Here is a 20,667-nt window from a genome sequence, read left to right on the forward strand (position 1 = left end):
AAAAATGATGATTAATCTATTTATATTATTATAATTTTAATCATAGCATAATTATTATTTTTAATTATTAAATTATTATTTTTAAAAAATATAAACTTTTTTATTAAATTATCTCATACCACTTAACTCTAAATCCTGACTCTGTCACTGTTTTGCCTCGCGCATTCCGTTCATGTGGATCCCAAGAAAAATAAGACCCACATCACGTGTTACTTCATCTTCATTCTACACAATTACTTTTAGATATTTAAGCTGACATCAAACTACAAAGCTTCACAAATGAAGCTATTTAACTGCCCGGCAACAAAAAAATCTCAAAAACAAAAACAAGACAAAAAGGAAATTGCATCCAAAATCTCATAAAAAATATTATTCACATGCAAGGACTAATAACAAATCACCATTTAAAAAAAAATCATATTTTCATTTTAATAATACATTTCATATAAGTCTTTGTTTCCGAATAATATTCTTCACAGATCATTGGATGCAATTTTCCCCCAAAAAAGGGAGATTGACATTTAAGGTTAAAGGAATTCTTTGCAATAAGAGCCTATCAATTTTGTTTTGGATATTATATTGTAAAAATACGTAAATATTGTTAAAATCTAAACCTTAACTTGTCAACAATATATACGTGTTTCTACAAGACAATATCCGAGGCAAAACTGATTTTCTTGACAAAGTCTTAAACGTCATTCTCCAAAAAAAAAAAATGACCACCAAAGGCCACAAACGAAAGTTTAGCAACCAAAATCTGAAATTAAAAGGCCTCAGTTCCAGCTCTAGAACCAACTGACATGGTAAGACCTAAGGCTATCATATCCATCCCTAAAATTATCACTCGGAAGATACCTAACATTACCGGATTCAGATTTAGGCCATGGTCGTCTCTGCAAGTCAGAACTGATTCCATGAACATATTCAGAAACAGATCTTCCCAATATCATACCCATATCTCTAACATGTTCTGTTTGTGGATACCTAAACTCAGTTGATTTAGGCCATGTAAATGATCTCTGCAAGTTAGAACTGATTCCATGAACATAACCAGAAACTTGTCTCCCCAGTATCATATCCATATTCCTAACATGTTTTGTTTGTGGAAACCTAAACTCTGCTGATGCAGGCCGTGATGATCTCTGCAAGTCAGAGCTGATTCCATGAACATAACCAGAAACTTGTCTTCCCAGTATCATATCCATGTTCCTAACATATTCTGTTTCTGGATACATAAACATATTTGATTCACACCACAATGATCTCTGCAAGTCACAACTGTTTCCTCCTCCAAACATTGGAAGCTGTCCTTTTCTGCAACCAACTACTGATGGTGATGAGTGTTGGCTGAAACTTCTCGGGTAATGATGATTACTGAGAATTCTTTGGTTTCTGGGGTTGGATTCCTTCTTCATTATCGCGACGAACTTGAAAGTGCTACACTTACCCAAGGGGAAAGGCTCATCAGCCCTGGACCCATCACCCCGCTTGTTGTTATAACCAGGATAATCTTCTTTTTTGAAATCAACGCACTCTATCGGCCACAGAAAGCTTTGTATCCCAAGCTCATTAATGCACCAATAATTAAATGGTGGTGTGGTCTTGTGATTTACATGAACTTCACCGTTAAATCTAAGCATGCTCCTTGCATTCATAAAAAACCCAAGTACAAGGTTCTTGTGTTCCCTGGAAATGCCAGAAAAGGGATGCTACAGTCTTCACATGCACTAACTGAAGGGGAGTTTACAATAATAATTCACTTATGATGTCATTGCAATCAATATAAGAATATATCAATCAACATTCACAAGTTATGAATAGTTCAACTAAATCCTTGAACTCGATGCAATGCATGGGAAAACGTGTCTAATTATATCCAAACCAAGACATGTGAAACCAAACAAGTACGTGTAGAGAGAGAGAGACTTAAATACGAACATGTATTACAGACAAAATACAAACATGGAATGCCAACTTCTACACTAGTAAGGTCAGTAAGATTCATCATTAATATGTATTGACTAAAAAGTCCTTGCTTTTCTTTTGATAGACAACGTAGAGGTACTTGGATCTTTTCTTTATGAAGAAATTATCAATACGACAACATGGAAATCATTTCCTCACAATACAGTAAATACAAGATTAATATAAAATGACTTAAATACCCTCACACATGCATTGTTTTCCAGTGAAAGTACTAAAGCCTTTTAATTACAGTAATCAACGTAAACCGTGGTGAACCTACATGTTAGTGAGTGCGGGCACTTGCTCCCACTCACTTTTCCAAAAATTGTAAATTTTACCCTTTTTGACCCCACTAGTTTTAATATTTTGACCCACTAAGTTTCTATCCTAATAGTTTAGCCTTTTGCCCCCACTAACATAGGGTTTTGGATCCGCTAAAAAAACTATTTTTCTCATTTTTTAACATGGTCGATAGATGCAGAAATGATATTCACTTCTGGCCTTTAAAAAGTTTTCTTGGGTTTTGATGACACTTGGAGATACAATATATTGAAACCCTAGATGAGTATACTAATCTTCCGAGACTTTCGAAAATTATTCGTGAAAAATTCTAGCTTTACATATCTTTAAAAAAGCCATTCCAATCTTATTTAGGACATTTGCCACATAGATACTTACAGCAATTTCATATTTACTATAGCCAACCATCTTATACATAAGTCGCCACATGCCAGGGAAATTAAATTTTTCACATACCAAACTAAACAATAGCTTAGACTGAAAATCAGATTTTGAGCATCAATAATTGTCAAGTGAAATCCTTCGGAGAGGCTGCGAATCTTTTCATTTCTATTATATATCTATGGTCTAAAAGCTTAAAAGTATAATTGTAAAATAACAAAAGACTTTTTTCACACCAAAATCAAAATATATAATAACACCTATTACGAGTCACATTTTCACAAGCCATGTATGATGCAACTCATTTGTAGAAACCGTGTAACGTGGAAAAAAGTGTCTAATCATATATTAGCAAATTCATAATATCAATCTATATATATTAACATGTTAGACAAAAGTAAAACGAATTCTAACGGGGAACTCACTGAATCAGGGAGATGCTATCTTCTTTGCCATGAAAGCCTGCATGAGGGAAGTTGAATATAATTCTATCAAATCTCCTCATTTTCAAGTATGGATGAAATTTCATTTGGGTTGCATCAACTCCGTGCAACACCATTGCCCCCAGCTTTGTTAAGGAAAGTAAATTTGACATGGCTTTCTTGTACTTCCTCACCACTTGATCTTGATGAACAGGAAAAGCAATCAATGACGTAACCAATATTCACAAATGTACCAAAAAAAAAATTAGTTATATTCACTCCTACTAAGCATACTCATAACGAAAGGCTGAAGAGTAAACCAGATTGACAGAATCTACAATCTACAAATTCGATGACATGCACAAAAGTAATGACTGTTCTTTCAGAGAGCAAAATCTATGAGATGCTCATAGGAAAATGGAAGAATAGCATATAAACATAAGCACTTACACAAATCGTGGAGAATCAGAAAACTAGATATAGCTTTTTGAAAAGAGAAGAAGCAAGTAGAGATTAAGGCCCAGTTCTTATCTAAACTAAGCTTTGTTAGAATACCTAAAGAAAATCAAATATTTAGTTCCCTGACTCCTCTTTGCAGGTCAAGCAATATACAAACGACGGGGGAAAAAAATCAAATGGAAAAAATCCTTATCTGCGTGGAGTTAAATACCGATTATCAATGATCCCTTCAGCGAAATCGCAGAGCATAGCTTGACTTCGTTTGGATGATTATAAAAGACCAAGCGAACAGGAATCGAACTCACTTAGATGAACAAATTCATCGTTTTGCAAACCATTAAGGGAAAATAATAGTGATTTCAAGAGGGAAGGGGGGGAAAAGATAAACAGGCCCAGAGAATTCAAAAGCTCCAGCAATAACTTAATGTAGTATTAGTAAGAAGCGTCATCATCAAGAAATCACCAAAACCCTATACTATTTTTGATAACCCAGTATTCAAGTTAATATCTTTCACGACGAGGGGCAAAAAACTGAAGAAGAAGAAGCACACACACAAATGTATAAGTAAGAACAGAGGAAGAGAGAGAGACCGTAAGTGTCGAGGGAAGAAGCAACGATGTTGAAAGCAGAACCAAAGGACTGAGCCAAGCAGAGGGAGAAGGAGAAATCACCCTCACCCACCAAAAATATTTGATGATGGAAGGAATAATATTTCATCCATTTTTCTTCCGATGATCCTTCTCCAACGCTCAAACCCAGCTCCGCTCTCTCCATTGCGTGCGTCAGAAGCTTTCCGTAAACGAGACTCCGAAAGCTGAAGCCAAATTCAAAATTTTGGTCTTTCTGGGTCCTGGGGTAGTCGTAGTCATCAGTCGTAGTGGCAAATGAATCGGTTTTTTTAGTGAATCGTGCTTTGAGCCGTGATAACCGAGTGACGTGTGTTCTATTTTGGTGAAACAATTAAAGATTTTATTACATATTACATTTTTTTAATTTATGAAACTGTCAGAAAAAGTCAAAACAAATTATTATCCTACTTCTTCCCAAGGGAAAAAAAACATGTCTTCATTGCCAATTGTTTTTAAAATTATAAAAACATCCATTTGTTCAAAGATTTTTTGTTAGTACATTGTTATTATTTCATTTCTTGTAGTTATAGTTATAGTTACCTAAAATGTATTTTTTTTCTGGTCTATTCTTAATTTTTGTTGACACACTTTCTTGCCCTGCTGATGGCTGAATATTATGGACAAAAAAAAAAGAATCTATTGCAGATTTTAAAATATAGTATTACCTTTATATGGTAAAGTTTTGAAACTTTTTTATTTGGTATTGTTTGGCATGATAGAAAAGTTTTTGATAGAATTAAAATTAAAATTGAAAATAGAATTAGAATTAGAATTAAAATAGAATTGAGTTTTAAAAGTGTGTTTGGTATGATGATGGAATTTTAATATAATTTTATCTTATATGCATTTTAAAAATATGAAAAGGCTAAAATGCCCTCTTCCAAAAAAAAAAAAACTCATCTTTTCCTCCCACCATTGCCTCCAAAGCTATCATTGATGGTCACCAAAGAACTCAACGAACAATAAAATAAAAAGGAGCATAAACACTGCAATGAAAAGGAGAAAAGCCATGACACCATGAACCCATTCCTTTTCTTCTCTTCTTAATATTTCTACTCGTTTCTCTTTAACAGTGCACTTGCTGCCCCCATCCTTTGTTCCATCTCTGCATCTGACTGACTTGCTAAACCAGTGACAAAGGTGAGAACTAAGAAGCTCAATGAAGATTTTGGGCCTTCCTTCTTGGGACTCGTGATAGATTGTGTTCATCCTCTTGAGCAAGTGGTGTTCATCAACATATCTAGATGAAAGGAGATATGTAGTTGTCGATAATGTTGGAAGGGAAAGAAACCATCTATCGCAAAAGAAAGGAAATGAAGGCAAGGAAGAAAAGCGGTGCTTCTGCATTGAGAAAGAGATGGTTCGTGGAGAAGGGAGAAAGGGCAAACTGAAAAAAGGAAACCATGAAATTAGATTTTATGATGCTTATGACGGAATTGAATTCTGTCAAATTTTCTTGAATTCAGATTTTAAAGAATCATAATTATTGCATATCAAACATACATGTTAACATATTCTATTTTCAATTCCATTTCTTTTTTTATGATTCCAAGCTATCAAAGAGGGCCTTAATTTTTTATAATTCATCATGTTTCTGTTGAAATCTGATAGCAAACGTAAGAGGGGAGGGAGAAAGATCATAATTAATATTTTCATGTATTAAAAAATATAAGATATTTTTAACTAAATTTTATCCTTCAATAAAATAATCAGTTGTATTTAAATTATCATCATCTTTTTATATTTATCCTTATTTAATAGTATATTTCACTTTAAACTGAATATAACATAATTTATTTATTATAAATATTTTTAAAAAAACACACTTATTAAGCTTTAAAACATTAAAAATATCTTATATTTTTTAAAATATAATTTCTTAAAATATGCATTGTATTTTTTAATAAAAGGAATACTACCGCTGCATATTTTTATTTTCCCTTTATAATTACATATCTATTTTCAATACCTTCATCTCTACAATACCACATTTTATATTCAAGTTGTCCCTTTTATGTCGAATATTCATTATCATATATCCTTGCTGTTTTTAACAATTCAATGCGATTTTTTGATAGAATGTAGAACAATGATTAATTAAGATAATTAAATATATTAATGTTATCTATTAGAGATTTATAGTTATCTTAAATTTATTTATCTTCAATAAAATATTCCATCCATTAAAAAATATAAGACATTTTAACCAAATCTCCTTCTTTAATAAAATAATTAATTGTCTTTACATAAACATTATTTTTTTCATATCTACCCTTATTTAATACTTTAAAATAAAATATAATGATTTATTTATTTGGAACATTTTAAAAAACATTATTTACAACTTAAAACATTAAAAATGTCAATATTTTTTAATATCTAACTCTTTAAAAAATATCTTACATTTTTTAAAGAAGAGAGTATAATATTAGCATCATGCTTTTTAGAGTTTAAATTAGATTATATAAATTTAAATTATTAGTATTATTTTATTCTCAGGATTCTATAAATACAGACAGAGTTTTGCACTCAGTTCTTGACTATTATAAAATAAAGAATTTTTAGGAACCTTTTCCTGTTTCACGTCATATTTCTTTTAAATTTTGTAGGGACTTCCGATTACAAAGAGTTTCCGGTGCCTCCCGCGCCATTTAAAAAATGTATATTTAACAAATATAAAAAATTAACTTTTATTCAAATTTAGAATACATACTTATGATTTTTAACATAAAATAAATAGCATATTTCTGACCAGACATAAAAAAAAAAAAAAAAAAGAAGCATTAACATATAAGGCATACATTGTTCTCATAAGTTATCTTTTCAACAGAATAATCACTAATATATATATATATATATATATATATCTATAAGCATATCTAAAGCCGTTCAAATGTTAATAAGCAACACCCAAAAAGGATAGAGAATCCCAACCCCACTTTTTCCCCCAGTTACTTCATAGAGTAAATAGAATAATAGAAAAAGTCACATTCAAGGAACTAATAAGAAATTTATTCACAGTCAAAGACTAATTAGAAATCTCATTAAAAAAAGAAATTCATGTTTTCATTTTAACAATAATCTATTCCATATTAATCCTTATTTGCAAATAAGTTTTTTATTAGATTCTTGAATGTTATTCTCCCTGAATAACATTTCAAGATACATGAATTGTTTTCAAAGTACGTACACAAAAGCTTCACAAAGGGCAGCTAGTAGCTAGGGGACCACAAAAGATACAGCAAAATGGCCACTAGAAGCCACAAAAGTTTAGCAACAATCATCTGAGACTGAGAGGATTGATCATTTCCAGCGCCAGAACCATTTGACAACGCTAAGGCTATCTATCATATTCATATTCCTAACATTACCCAATTCAAGCCATGAAGATCTCTGCAAATCACTGATGATTTCATGGACATAATCAGAAATTTGCTCTCCCCAGTAGCTCCATTCCAGTGTTTGAGTAGCCTCCTCCCAAAATTGGAATGCGGCTTCCCATAGTCATAGGGTAATGATTACTGTGATCTCTTTGATGATTCATGGCGTTGGGTTTCCCATTCATTAGTATTGAAAACTTGAAGGTGCTGCACTTACCAAGCGGAAAAGGCTCATCACATCTGAATCCATTACCTCGCTTGTTGTGATAACCGGGGTAATCTTCTTGCTTGAAATCAACACACTCTATCAGCCTCAGAGAACTTTGATCGCCGAGTTTCCCAATGTTCCAATCAGTGAATGGTGGCGTGGCGTGATTTATATGGATTTCACCATTGGGTCTCAGCATGCTCCTTGCATCCTCGAAGAACCCACGTACAAGGTTCCGGTGTTTCCTGTGAATGTGCAAGGACAAGGATGCTAATTGCTAAAGCCTTAGCATAAAAATAGAGAAGAGTGCACAACCAAGCCAAGACAATTAGAGTCAACAAGAAATAGACCCAGATTTGTACCCCTATCTCTCTCTCTCTCTCTCTCTATGTATATAGCGTGTGAGTGTGTATTCACAAACATGCATGTGCAACATGCACAAGCCACATATACGCACATTTGCACACAAGTTATGAATAGTTCAGCTAATTTTAAATTCCTTAAACTCCATGCAATGCATGGGAAAACGTGTCTACTTATATCCATACCAAGACAGCTGAAACCAGACAAGTGTGTATGGAGAGAGAGAGAGAGAGACTTAAATAGGAACATGTCATACAGACAAAATACAAGCATGGAATGCCAACTTCTATACTAGTAAGGTCAGTAATATTCTTAACGTGTATTCACCAAAAAGTCCTCGGTTTTCTGTTGATAGACAACACAGAGGTACGTGGATCTTTTCTTTATGAAGGAATTTCCTCAAAATATAGTAAATACAAGATTAAGATGAAGTTACTTAAATACCCTCACACATGCATTGTTTGCAGAGGAAGTACTAGAGCTTTTTAATTAAAGTAATCAATATAAAAAGTATTTTCATGGTTGACAGATGTAAAATGATATTCACTTCTTGCCTCTGAAAAGTTTTCTTGGGCTTCGATGACATTTGGACATACAGAATATTGAAACACTAGATGAGTATCCTAATCTTCCAAGACTTTGAAAATTGTTCGTAAAAAATTTGAGCTTTACATATAATAAAAAAATGCCATTCCAATAGTATTTAGGACGTGCCACACATATACATACATAAATAGCAGGGAAATTAAATTGTTCATATACCAAACCAGACAGCAGCTTAGAATGAAAATATAAATGAGCAGAAGAATCATCAGACTAATGTATAAGGACTAGGATATCAAGATTGCCACATGTTCTCTGTTGAAAATCAGATTTTGAGCACCAATAATTGCCAAGTGAAATCTTTTGGAAAGACTGTGAATCTTTTTTTTCCTATTATCTATAAGGAATCGTGTAACATATGGGAAAAAAGTGTCCAATCATGTGTCTGTGTGTGTCTAGCACATTCATTATATCTATAGATATCAAAATGTTAGACAAAAGTTGAATGATTTCTGATGGGAAACTCACTGAATCAGGGAGACGATGTCTTCTTTGCCATGAAAGCCAGCATGAGAGAAATTGAATATAATTCTATCAAATTTCCTCATTTCCAAGTATGGATGAAATTTCATTTGGGTTGCATCAACTCCGTGCAACACCATTGCTCCTAGCTTTGTTAAGGCAAGTAAATTTGACATGGCTCTCTTGTACTTCCTCACAGCTTAATCTTGATGAACAGGAAAAGCAATCAAAGACATAACCAATATTCACAACTGTACAAAAACAACGAGTTATACTCATTCTTACTAAGCACTCATCATGAAAGGCAGAAACAGATTGATAGAATCTACAATCTACAAATTAAATAACATGCACAAAAGTAATAACTGTTCATTCGGAGAACAAACTCCCTAAGATGCTCATAGGAAAATGGAAGAACAGTATACAAATACAAGCACTTCCACAAATCGCGGAGATCCAGAAAACTAGATATAGCTTTTTGAAGGAGAAGAAGCAAGAAGAGAAGAGATTAAGCGAGGTTCGTGTCTAAACTAAGCTTCGTATGAATACCAAAAGGAAATCAAATATTTAGTTCCTTGATTCCTCCTAGAAACTCTTTGTAGGGAATGCAACATACAAACGGAAAAAATATATATATAACGTTAAAATTCCTTATTTGCGTGGAATTACAAACGAGAAAGCTAACGATTATCAATGATCCCTTCAGCGAAATCGCAGAGCATAGCTTGACTTCGTTTGGATGCTTAGAAAAGATGAACAAATTCATCGTTTTGCAAACTACTAAGGGAAAATAATGGTGATTTCAAGAGGGAAGGGGGCAAAAAACAAACAAAACCCAGAGAACTCAAAAGCTCCAGTAATAACTTAATGTCGTATTAGTAAGAAACGTCATCATCAAGAAATTACCAAAACCCTATACTATTTTAGATAACCCAGTATTCAAGATAGTATCTTTCACGACGAAGGGCAAAAAACTGAAGAAGAAGAAACGCACACAAACGTAAACGTCGGAGCAGAGGAAAGAGAGAGACCGTTAGTGTCGAGGGAAGAAGCAACGATGTTGAAAGCAGATCCAAAGGATTCAGCCAAGCAAAGGGAGAAGGAGAAATCACCCTCTCCCACCAAAAGTGTTTGTTTCTTCTTCTTCAACGCTCAAACCCAGCTCCTCGGCTCGCTCCATTGCGTGCGCAAGAAGCTTTCGGTATACGAGACTCCCAAAGCTGAAGCCAAACTCAAAATTTTGGTCTTTCTGGGTCCTCGGGTCGTCGTAGTCATCTATCACAGTGGCAAATTAATCGTCTTTTAGTGAATCGCCTTTTGAGCCGTGATGACCGATTGTTCTATTTTGGTGAAAGAATTAAAAATTTTATTACATATTACATTTTTTAATTTATGAACCAGTCAGAGGCTTGGAGCTAGTTTAAAAAAAGTCAAAAAACAAATTTTATCGTATTTCTTCCCAAAAGATAATGACAAATAAATCCAAATAGAAAAACGACAATAGTCCTGCAATAATCTTGGGCAAAGTATGATAATGTCTTCTAAATTTTAGTATATATTTAATTTTTAATTTGCATTTAATAAAAGTATTTAATTATTTATTAAATTTGGTAAAAGCACGGTGTGATTTGAATATGTTTTTGTGTATTACCCAAATAAACTTTTAATGAATCTAATTGATATTAAAGTTTTTGATAAAATGATAAAAAAAAAACTTTTACAAATTGAGGAGATCAAAGGACTTTTACAAAGGGATTGGCAGGTCGAAGTGGCGAAATTGATAGACAGAAAAATGGAGAGGCTAATTTCTTGACCAAGATTGCCCTACGACGAGCTACTAATTTTGAACTTTTCCATGGTGTGGAAGCTATTAATCTGCTCGAGGAGTTAGAGCCTAACTAGTTTAACTTTTTTAGCCTTTGTTTGTTTACTTTTAGTTTATTGTTTTTCTTTGTCTTTGGTTGTTCCTTTGATTATAAAAAGAATTAATTTAAAAAAGTGCAACAAACATTTTTTTTCATAATTTTATTTTAAAAATTCACAACTATAGCTTAACAAATAATTAAAGTAATTTAAATATTCATAACTTTCTTTTATCATTCACAACTCTAGATATGATTTAAATGTGCTTTTAAAGATTATCCAAACAGGTCCTTAATAGATCTAATTATTATTAAAAATTTTGATAAAATGACAAAAATAACTTAATTTTAGTGCAACAAAACTTTTTTATTATAATTTTATTTTGGAAATTCACATCTCTAATTCAAAAAATGACTAAAATGATTTAAGCATTCATAACTTTTTCTCACCATTTTTCTTCAATCAACAAAGTGCAACCAAAAATTTTTTGATTCACAACTTTAGTTTTGAAATTCATAACTATTTTTCAGCAAATGATTATAATGATTTAGGCATTTGCAAATTTTTTTCACTATTTTTTTCAATCAGCAAAGTGTAATGAAGCTTTTTTTTTTTTTCTTTTAACACTTTGGTTCTAAAATTTACAAGTCTAATTTAATAAGTGACTAAAGTAGCTTTAGGCATTTACAACTTTCTCTCACCATTTTTTTCACTTTTTAAAATTAAAGGATATTTTTATTATTTCATAAAAAACTTTAATGACAATTAGGTTCTTTAAAACTTAGAAGGTATTATCACATTTTGTAAGACTAAATTGTCATTTCTCTACTTTAAAAAAATTTATTTGTCATTTTTCCAAAAAAAAATAGAGAGAATGAAAATTAAGCACATCATAAAAAATTAATATCAAATTAAGATCTTTCGTAATTAGGGTTTCCAAATTCACAACCCCTCCTCTTATGTTTTAATATTAAAATCTTTCAAAAAAATCTTAATTTCATATTAATTTTTTATGAAGTTTTTACATGCCATTCTCCTCGGAAAATATCTTTAACACTAATTGTTTTTAAAATTAAAAACAAAATCCTCATGCACAAAGATTTTTTGTCAATACATTATTGTTTCATTTCTTATAATTGCATAAACTGTGGTTTTTCTTATGCTCTATTACTAGTTTTTGTTGACATGCTTTCTTGGATAGAATTTCGACTAAAAATCAAGAATGTGATTTAATTATTAACAAGTCTTGAAAAAATTTAAAACTTCAATTTAGTCTTAGAGGACTAAAGTGAAAATAATTTTAATAATAAAAAAATTAAAATACTCTTTACTTATTAATTTTGCTCAAGATACAAAATTAATAGTTGTTAATTTTCTTACTTCATTTATTAATTTATTAATATAAGTTATAAATTAGATGACTAGATTTATCAACAATGTCACATCCAAAAATGCGACATAAATGGCACGCATAAGAGGAGGTTAGGCTTTCAAAATGAAAACCAATTAAAAAGAGTCGCCACCAAAATTTTAAAAAAAATTTTTAAAAAACCTCTAAAAAACTAGAAAAGATAGTCTGTGAAAATTAAGATGAGTTCAGGGGTCACTTATGTGTAAGAAAGTTGTTAGGCATCCCACAACATCCATTTGTGAGAAGAATTACCTTAATCTCATTGCGTGAAAATCATATGGCCAATTATCTTAATGCCTATTCAATTCTGTATAAAATGCAAACAAAACAATTATTTAATTATAAGGGAACTTGATTCAAAATTAACTTTTGAGGCATACATACCCTTTTATAGGAATCAAAATCCACATAGTTTGGGACAGAAATTAGTGTCAATGGTTTTCTTTATGATTTTCATGAAAATAGAAAGTTAAATGAAAATAATTTATCAATTGCAAATAAAACAATTTTTCTAAAATGCAGGTAGGTGTATTTTAATTTTTAAAGATAATTTAGCTTCACTTTCTTACTCCCATTTTTTGTTTTGAAGATTTATTTGGAGATTCATTTCGTCAATATAAAAAGGTAATTTTAAAAAAATTTATTTAATGTGCCTACGAAAACTTATTGTCACTCATGGACATACTCATGGCAGAAAAAGATGAGGTAAAAATAAATAAATAATTATTTATTACATATCATGATTTAATTTATTTATTATTATGTTTATTTCTTGTGAGCATGGTCATTGTTATTGTTAAAAGATAAAAAAACATAAATGAATAATAATGATTATTTATTATTATTATTATTATTATTATTTTAAAAAATATTTTATTATATTTGAAAAAGACTTATTATTTAATTACTATTTAAGCCATTTGATTCATTATTAGCCTAAAAAAAGATGAGCTTAAAATAAACCATTTTTTAGATAGTAAATCCTTAAAAATAATTTTAAACCAAATCCTATGGCAATTTATTATTACTCACAATTTATTGATTCATATCAAAATATCTATGATGACTTGGTACCCTCATAGAAAGGCAAAATGAATAACTTGCCTTCCCACTGTTCATTTTTTAAAAAAAAATTATGATGAATAAAGAACCAAAAATATTCTTGATATACAAACGCAAGATATAATTAATATTAGTACATACAGAGATTTAATATCCCTCACAACTCATTAAATATAAACTTAAGTATTCATGGGGACTTAATGTCCCTCGTAGCAAAAAATCTAAAATAGATAAGTAAATGATCATTAATATATAGTTAAAAGACAAGATAATTAGCCGAAAAAAAATAAATTATCCTCTCTATAATGTTCAAGAGAAGGAAAAGATTGTGACTTTTGACAAAATGGTCAAATTATTTCATTCATCCCTATCTATTTGTTAACTTGTCCAATATTTTTTTACAATTTTATTTTTCATATTAGACATAATCACAATAAAGTTAATAGTAACTTAAGAGAAACCCAACCATGAAATTTAAAAATAACAAAAAGTCAAGATTTTGAATCTTCCCACTAGGTTACACATTTTTTCACACTGTGAAGAAAATCTAAAAATTCTTTAACCATGATCACAAAGAGAATTCCATCACACCATTTATCCAATAAAAGACAAACGAAAATAAAACAAAAAAAAATAAGCTTTCACATTCAGCAAATCGATGCAAGAGTATCATATGATCAATCACAACAAGAACATCCTTATAAGTCTAAAACATGTATAAGTCCCATGGCTTTCAAGTTCATAAAATCAAGACCTGAGTTCAAGAAAATCACATTCCCTTGCGATAGAGGAAGAGGATTTCCAGAATTAATTTTGCATCTCGATTAAAATAAGATCATTGCTTTAAAAGTAGTAAACCAAAACATGATTTTAACAAGGCAATATCCATAACATATTCTTAAAATTTCCTCATATAGCAACCAAATGTGCAACGAGAAGCAAGTTTATATATGATTAAATTACAAAAGGAAAAATTTATCACAAGCAAAAAAAAAACAACAACAAACCAACCAAAACATATGAACCTAAAAATTTCTCACTCCATCTGTTTTTTTTTTTCCTTTGCTAAGACAACCCCCAAAATTCAAGTTCTTAAGAATAAATGGCAACAGAGAGACAGAGGAGCCACAGAACAAATAAAAAAAATATAATCTTACTATACTTGATGATGTTTCGATGCTCTTTCTTCCCTATCTGCACTTGATTTTTGCCTTTCCTTCTCTTAGTCTTTCAATCCTCGCCTACTCTCTTAAATCGCTCCTTCTCTCTGAATTGTCTCCTCTCGTTCTTCTTTTTTTCTGACCTCTCATTTGATCATACCATCTCCCCTTTATATAGAAGACTGATACCATACCCGAATCGCTCAAATCTATGAACCATGACTTGATTTGGCTTCTCCTTCCTCACATGGTGCTGAATTTCATTTGCAAAGTCGGCCTTCATCAGTATTGTCTTTGATCTTTCCTCTTCTTGCTCTATTTCTTGGTCTAACCTTGAAAGGAAACACAGGGAAGGACTAAGACGTGAACACCTCGTGTGTGAGGGGAGAGGTGTTTGCGTGGCTGACTCTGCCTTCTGACCTCTGACCTCTGAAACGTGACTATGGAGAGACAAGAAGTAAGCCAACTCCATTTCTCTTCTCTGCATGAGCGGCTGCACCTCTGGTCTTTCCTCTTGAAGAAACAAGGGGATGCGTATGACTGAAAGGTTAAATGCTACACTGCAGCGTCTAACTTTCAGACTAAATAAAAAATAATAATTCTTGTCTTCTTTTTTTATTACTATTTTTTATATGTCACATACTTAATTTAAAATAAAAATATCTAGAATAAAGTATGTTATCTTAAATCTAGATTTTTTTCATTTTTAAAGTTTAAAAGGAAAATCTTTTTTTTTAAGATTTTGTTTGATTTGTTTAACTATCAATTTTAAGTTCTAATTTTTTAATTGATTTTTTTATTTTAAAAAAAAAGAAGATTATCTAGAATAGAAGATCTTTTCTTAATCTCAAAATTTCTTACTTCTTTTAAAAAATATCTTATCTTAAATCTAGATTTTTTTCCTTTTAAAAGAAAATATTATCATTTTTTTAAACTACTTGTTTTAACAAATAAAAAAGAAGTAACATCTTAGCTAACAAAAGATTATCTATGCTAAAAATAAAACCAAACCTTATTTAATTTAATTTTTTTATATTATTGGAACTTTATTTTTTGTTAAGTTTATTATTATCATTATATCAAAAGAAAATGTATGGACAAAATACAATATTCACAAATAATCATACAAGATTTCAATATCAGTTATTCAATCAGTTTGTTAAACAAGAGGCAACATCAATTGTTAATTTATTAACTTTACTTGTTAATTTATTAATATTAATTATAAATTACTGACAGGTCTTATAATTTATAAATGATATTATTGCTTGTCTGATAAATGGATTGAATAAGTGATGTTCAAGTAATGTTCAAGAAATGGAAGAGAAGGGAAAATAGAAGATGGATTTTCCCTTGTTGAGAGGAAGAAGAAAGTAGAAGGGATATAATAGACTTTTTATAATATTTTAGTTTCTTTCATGCATTTAATTCATGGAAATGACACAATTTTCAATCACTTAAATTTATTTCAATTACTAATTTAGTTTCTCAAATTTAATTTTTATGAAGTAGTCTTTTTAATTTATTTTGATTATGAATTTTGTCCTTATTATATAAAAACGATGTTACATTGTTACAATTTATTGACATAAATAACAAAATATAATAGTAGCCAAATAGATTAATAAAAAATTTATAATTTTATAAATAGGAAAAAATAAAATCCGAAATTAAAAAAGAGTGAGGCGGAGAGAGAGAATAAAACACAATGTAAAGTATTATATTAATAAAAATTAAACTAATTTTGAAGGTTAATTTGTCAAATCATTTAACTACATATTTATTTCAAGTTGTCAATTATACTTACATTAGATTATTTTAAAAATTAATTTGTATTTTAAATTTTAAAGTACTCACTTGATAATTTAAGAAAATATAAGAGATTAAACTGATAAAAATTAAATTTAAGAGATTAAATTAAAAAGTAAGATAAATTTAAAAGAATAAAAATTTTATTATTCTTGATAGTTCATGCATACCAAACAAAATTCTTAATAGAATGATAATCAATTTTTCAATCATATCAAATTCCTTTTCCACTTCTATCAAAATTCTTAAGTCATCTCATTTTAATATATCTCAGAAATTAAAAAATAGAGATCATGTCGAAAAAAAAAAGGATAAAAAAATGTTATAACGCCCGTTTGGTTAGGACTCTCCACATTTTGAGAGGAATTTTAATAAATTGGTAAAATAGAAAAGTTATTTGATTTTAACGACCCATTGGAAAATGTCCATTCTAGAAGCCATCCCCCATCTTTTCACCCAATAATCCAATATTGCCAAGCGTCGCATTCGGCGATGAGCACGGAGATGAAGAAAAATCTTGACCTCCCATTTGGACTTAAAATAATATTTGTCATTTATTTAAATAAATATTTAAATACTTTTAATATTTTATTTGTTAAAATAAAATTTATAAAAAATATAAAAATTTAATAAAATCTGTTCATTATCAATTTGGTCGGTATAAATTTAATTTAGATAATTTAATTTAATATTAAAAAATTTATAATTTTATAATTTGATTCTCTAAATAGATTCTAAACAGTTCGGATATAATCTGAATGACTTAATTTAATATTAAAAAATTATAAATTTTACAAATTTATTATTTAAATATACTCTAAATAACTCAAATTTAATATTAAATTTTTTTATGTTTTTTAAGTTAATAAATATAATATTAAAAATATTTAAAAATTAATTTTAATAAATGGCAGAGATCATTTTAAATTAAAATAAAGGGTTAAGATGAGCACTCAGTGCTCATCACAAAATGCGAATGTTATTGCTAAGAGTCCTAAAAATAGCTTTAACATTTTTAGTTTGCATACTTGTAGTTGTTAATTCATTAACTACTCATATCGCGGCTCTTGTAGGCACTTTATTTTCTTCCCATCATCAAACCTAGACCTTCTTCTTGTCCACCTTCTTCATGGCAAGTAGCAACTGTACAAGTAGCATGATATGATTTTTATTTAGGAAAATTAATCTTCCAATCCATATAATTTTATTAAATTTTGAATCAAGTTTCAAGGTATTTTTTTTTTTAACCGAGACCTTTTTAAATGTATGCCATTAGATCCAGTAGTCCCTTATCTTTGCTTCAACACTTGCATGTAAAAGATTACTTGTAGACATGATTTCTTTAGTTTTCACTGAAAAAAAAAAAATACTCCCTCATTAAAAAATGTAAGATATTTTTAATTAAATCTTACCCTAATAAAGTAATTACTTACTCTTAAACTAAACCTATATTTTTATATTTATTCCTATTAAATACTCTATAATAAATATAAAGTCACTATCAATAGGGCACTCTTAAAAAAAAAATAATTACATTTCAAAAGAGTAAAAATACTTTACATTTTTAATATCTAACTCCTTCAAAAATATCTTATATTTTTAAACAAAGAAAGCACTAATGAAGAAACATGCATTCCACTAGAGAAGAACGATTGCCTCTAAATTCTTTTTTTCCCTTTCTTCTTCTTATCTCCACCTTTAAAAAATAAAATGAATGATTCAAATTTAATTATTTTTTACCAATAAATTTAATTTTTTATAAAATAATTATCATATAAAAAATAAATTAAATTTAAAGTGTTGAAATTTAACCTACACAGTTCATAGTTATGTAGCATTATTGAAATTTTTTATAAATTAAAATTTATTTATTTATTTATTGTATTACTGTAATAAACTGTGCATGTTAAGTTTTAATAGTTTAAAATTATTTGTCTATTTTATTGGGAAGACTTGATTTAACTAATTATAAAAGTTGAATCAGCTTATTATGTAGTTTCAAAATATACAATCATATTAAATAAATGTGTTAAAAATATTTTCAAAATATCGGTAAAATCGTTGTTAGCAATAACAATGTCTCAAATTAGTGGCGGCATCCCTTATCTAATCTGAAAGGACGAAGGGGGACCGAGCTTGGACACGCAGGAATTAGCGACGCAGAGGATCCACTTTCAATGTTTTCGTGCGAGAAAAGGTGGTGGACACTGTGGTGGCTCCGTGGAGGAGTTTTTTTTTACTGTGTTAAGATTTGCTACTCACACCCAAAAGATAAAAATTGTAATTTAAATTACAACAAATCACCTTCAAACATTTAGGATTAAATTCCAAAAAAAATACTTTTTTAATGTTCAGGCCAGCCTGAATAAACTCAAAAAATAATATTTTTAAAAATATAATAAATATTAATTTATTGTTTAAGTTATATGTCATTTTATATTGAAATATTATATATTTGAGTACATTGCTATAGTTATTTTTAATTAATAAAATATCTCAAAATAATATTTTAAATATATTTTAATATTTTAAGATCCATTCATTTTTTTAAAAAAAAAGTGTTGAGTCCTGTATATTGTTTGAGTATCCAAAAAGATATATTTTATATTTTTATAAAAATAAGATAATTAATTTAAAATTAAAAATTAAATTAAAAATAATTTTAAAAATAATATTCAAGCATGTATCAATTATGGGATCTAATACTCAATTAATATAATAAATAGAATAATATCTTTAAATAATTATTTGGTTATCGTTTATGTCAAATTTGGTTAAAAATCAAGCATAAATTAAAGTAAATATCCCTTGTATGTAGGGGTTAAATAATATAAAAAATTAAAAAAATAATTAAAAAACATTATTTTACTTATAATTAAATAGTTTTGTTTTATATAATGTAATAATGACTATTTTCTCATATTCTTAAAAAATAAAAAATATATTTTACCCAAAAGTTATTGAAAATTTTACACTAACCTAGTCAATAATGTTAAGTTAATGGTCTAATCATAATTGAATTAAGGTCAACTTGATAATAATTAAAATAATATAAATTAATTAAAATATATAAAATATTTATATATGATCATAATAAGAGCAATATTTAAACAAATAAGACATTAAGTTACAAGTAAAGAAAACATTTATGAACAAATTACACATAACACAACAAAACAATAATAGAGTTACTTAAGTACAAAGTTGATAAGTTATTATTTTTTATTTTATTCTTTTAAAGTTAAAATAAGATTTTATGCTTAACAGAGTTACTTAAAAATTTAAATTGATTCAAAAATTAAAGAAAAAATATTTTTAAAAATTTTTGGATATTTAGGTCAGCCCAAATAAGTCTAAAGCTTGAAGATGTTAGAGCTAGGTTTAGCTATATAGACTTTTTATATAAGATATAATACTTTAAGTTCGATTTGAATAAGTCTGGCCTGAATTAAATCCCACTCAAATAAGTTTGACCTCGCTCGAATTATCAACCCTACCAAAAGATATTTGATAGTTTGACACCAATAAAGATGGTGGCAATGTGCCTTCTAAGTTGAACTAAGAGAGCTAGAGCTGGGAATACGGGCAGACCTGATCCTTAAGGACCTGAGCCCTAAAGCCCAGTTTCTTATTTTGAATCTCATTTCTCAAGTCCAGCCCTTATGTGAAGGGCTCAGGGCCAGGCCCGCAAGCCCTTTTTTAAAAAAATAATAAAAATAAAATTAAATATTATAAATTAATTAAAATATTTTGAAATTAAAAAAATAAAATTCTCATAATTTTTTAAAAATTAAACAACACACATTTAGAAGCCTAGTAATAAAATTTAAATATTGGTTAAAAAATAATTTATTTTTTATAAATACACAAACATAATAAATATAGAAAAATAAAAAAATCAAGAATTTTATACTATACACTGGTATTTATTAAATTATATTAAATTAATTTTAGAATAAATTAAAATTAATAATAATATAATATGTGTAGGATCAGGTGAGTAGGTTATTGGCTTCAAACATGTGCTCCACTTAAAAAAAATAATAATAATATAATAGGGCTTTAAGGGCTGCCCGAGCCCGAACCCGAGTCCTTTTTTATAGGGTTTATCAAGGTTAAGCCCTCAAGTCTGATTACTTTAAAAAAAAATTATTTTCAAAGCCCAAACTCTTATTTAAACAAGGTTTCT

General features: G+C 29.1%; 2 protein-coding genes across 3 annotated transcripts; both read right to left on the reverse strand.

The window, feature by feature from the left end:
• Window positions 1-785: 785 nt before the first annotated feature.
• LOC129302597 (uncharacterized) lies at window positions 786-5,504 on the reverse strand. The gene is made up of 4 exons (XM_054941517.1): window positions 5,143-5,504; window positions 4,119-4,471; window positions 3,072-3,270; window positions 786-1,686 (listed from the first exon to the last, which is right to left on the reverse strand). The coding sequence occupies exons 1-4, from the start codon at window positions 5,502-5,504 to the stop codon at window positions 786-788; spliced, it is 1,815 nt and encodes a 604-aa protein (XP_054797492.1).
• Window positions 5,505-7,349: 1,845 nt separating this feature from the next.
• LOC129301743 (heavy metal-associated isoprenylated plant protein 41-like) lies at window positions 7,350-10,384 on the reverse strand. 2 transcript variants are annotated; one of them, XM_054940338.1, is made up of 3 exons: window positions 10,205-10,384; window positions 9,180-9,372; window positions 7,350-7,990 (listed from the first exon to the last, which is right to left on the reverse strand). In XM_054940338.1, the coding sequence occupies exons 2-3, from the start codon at window positions 9,347-9,349 to the stop codon at window positions 7,582-7,584; spliced, it is 579 nt and encodes a 192-aa protein (XP_054796313.1). In that variant the 5' UTR covers window positions 9,350-9,372; window positions 10,205-10,384; the 3' UTR covers window positions 7,350-7,581. The 2 variants fall into 2 exon arrangements, with proteins under 2 accessions (XP_054796313.1, XP_054796312.1); XM_054940337.1 differs by having other exon boundaries at window positions 9,180-9,378.
• Between the last annotated feature and the right edge of the window lie 10,283 nt (window positions 10,385-20,667).

This window comes from Prosopis cineraria, unplaced genomic scaffold, assembly GCF_029017545.1.
Source record: "Prosopis cineraria cultivar Desert tree isolate PC_DT_omini unplaced genomic scaffold, ASM2901754v1 PC2, whole genome shotgun sequence".
Taxonomy (NCBI): Eukaryota; Viridiplantae; Streptophyta; class Magnoliopsida; order Fabales; family Fabaceae; genus Prosopis; species Prosopis cineraria.

Coding starts and splice junctions, on each gene's coding strand:
- LOC129301743 (XM_054940338.1), bottom strand. CDS start 9,349: ATGTCAAATTTACTTGCCTTAACAAAGCTAGGAGCAATGGTGTTGCAC. Junction 7,991..9,179: donor GACATCGTCTCCCTGATTCA/GTGAGTTTCCCA, acceptor GCACATTCACAG/GAAACACCGGAACCTTGTAC.
- LOC129302597 (XM_054941517.1), bottom strand. CDS start 5,504: ATGCAGAAGCACCGCTTTTCTTCCTTGCCTTCATTTCCTTTCTTTTGC. Junction 3,271..4,118: donor TTCTTCCCTCGACACTTACG/GTCTCTCTCTCT, acceptor CTGTTCATCAAG/ATCAAGTGGTGAGGAAGTAC. Junction 1,687..3,071: donor GATAGCATCTCCCTGATTCA/GTGAGTTCCCCG, acceptor TGGCATTTCCAG/GGAACACAAGAACCTTGTAC.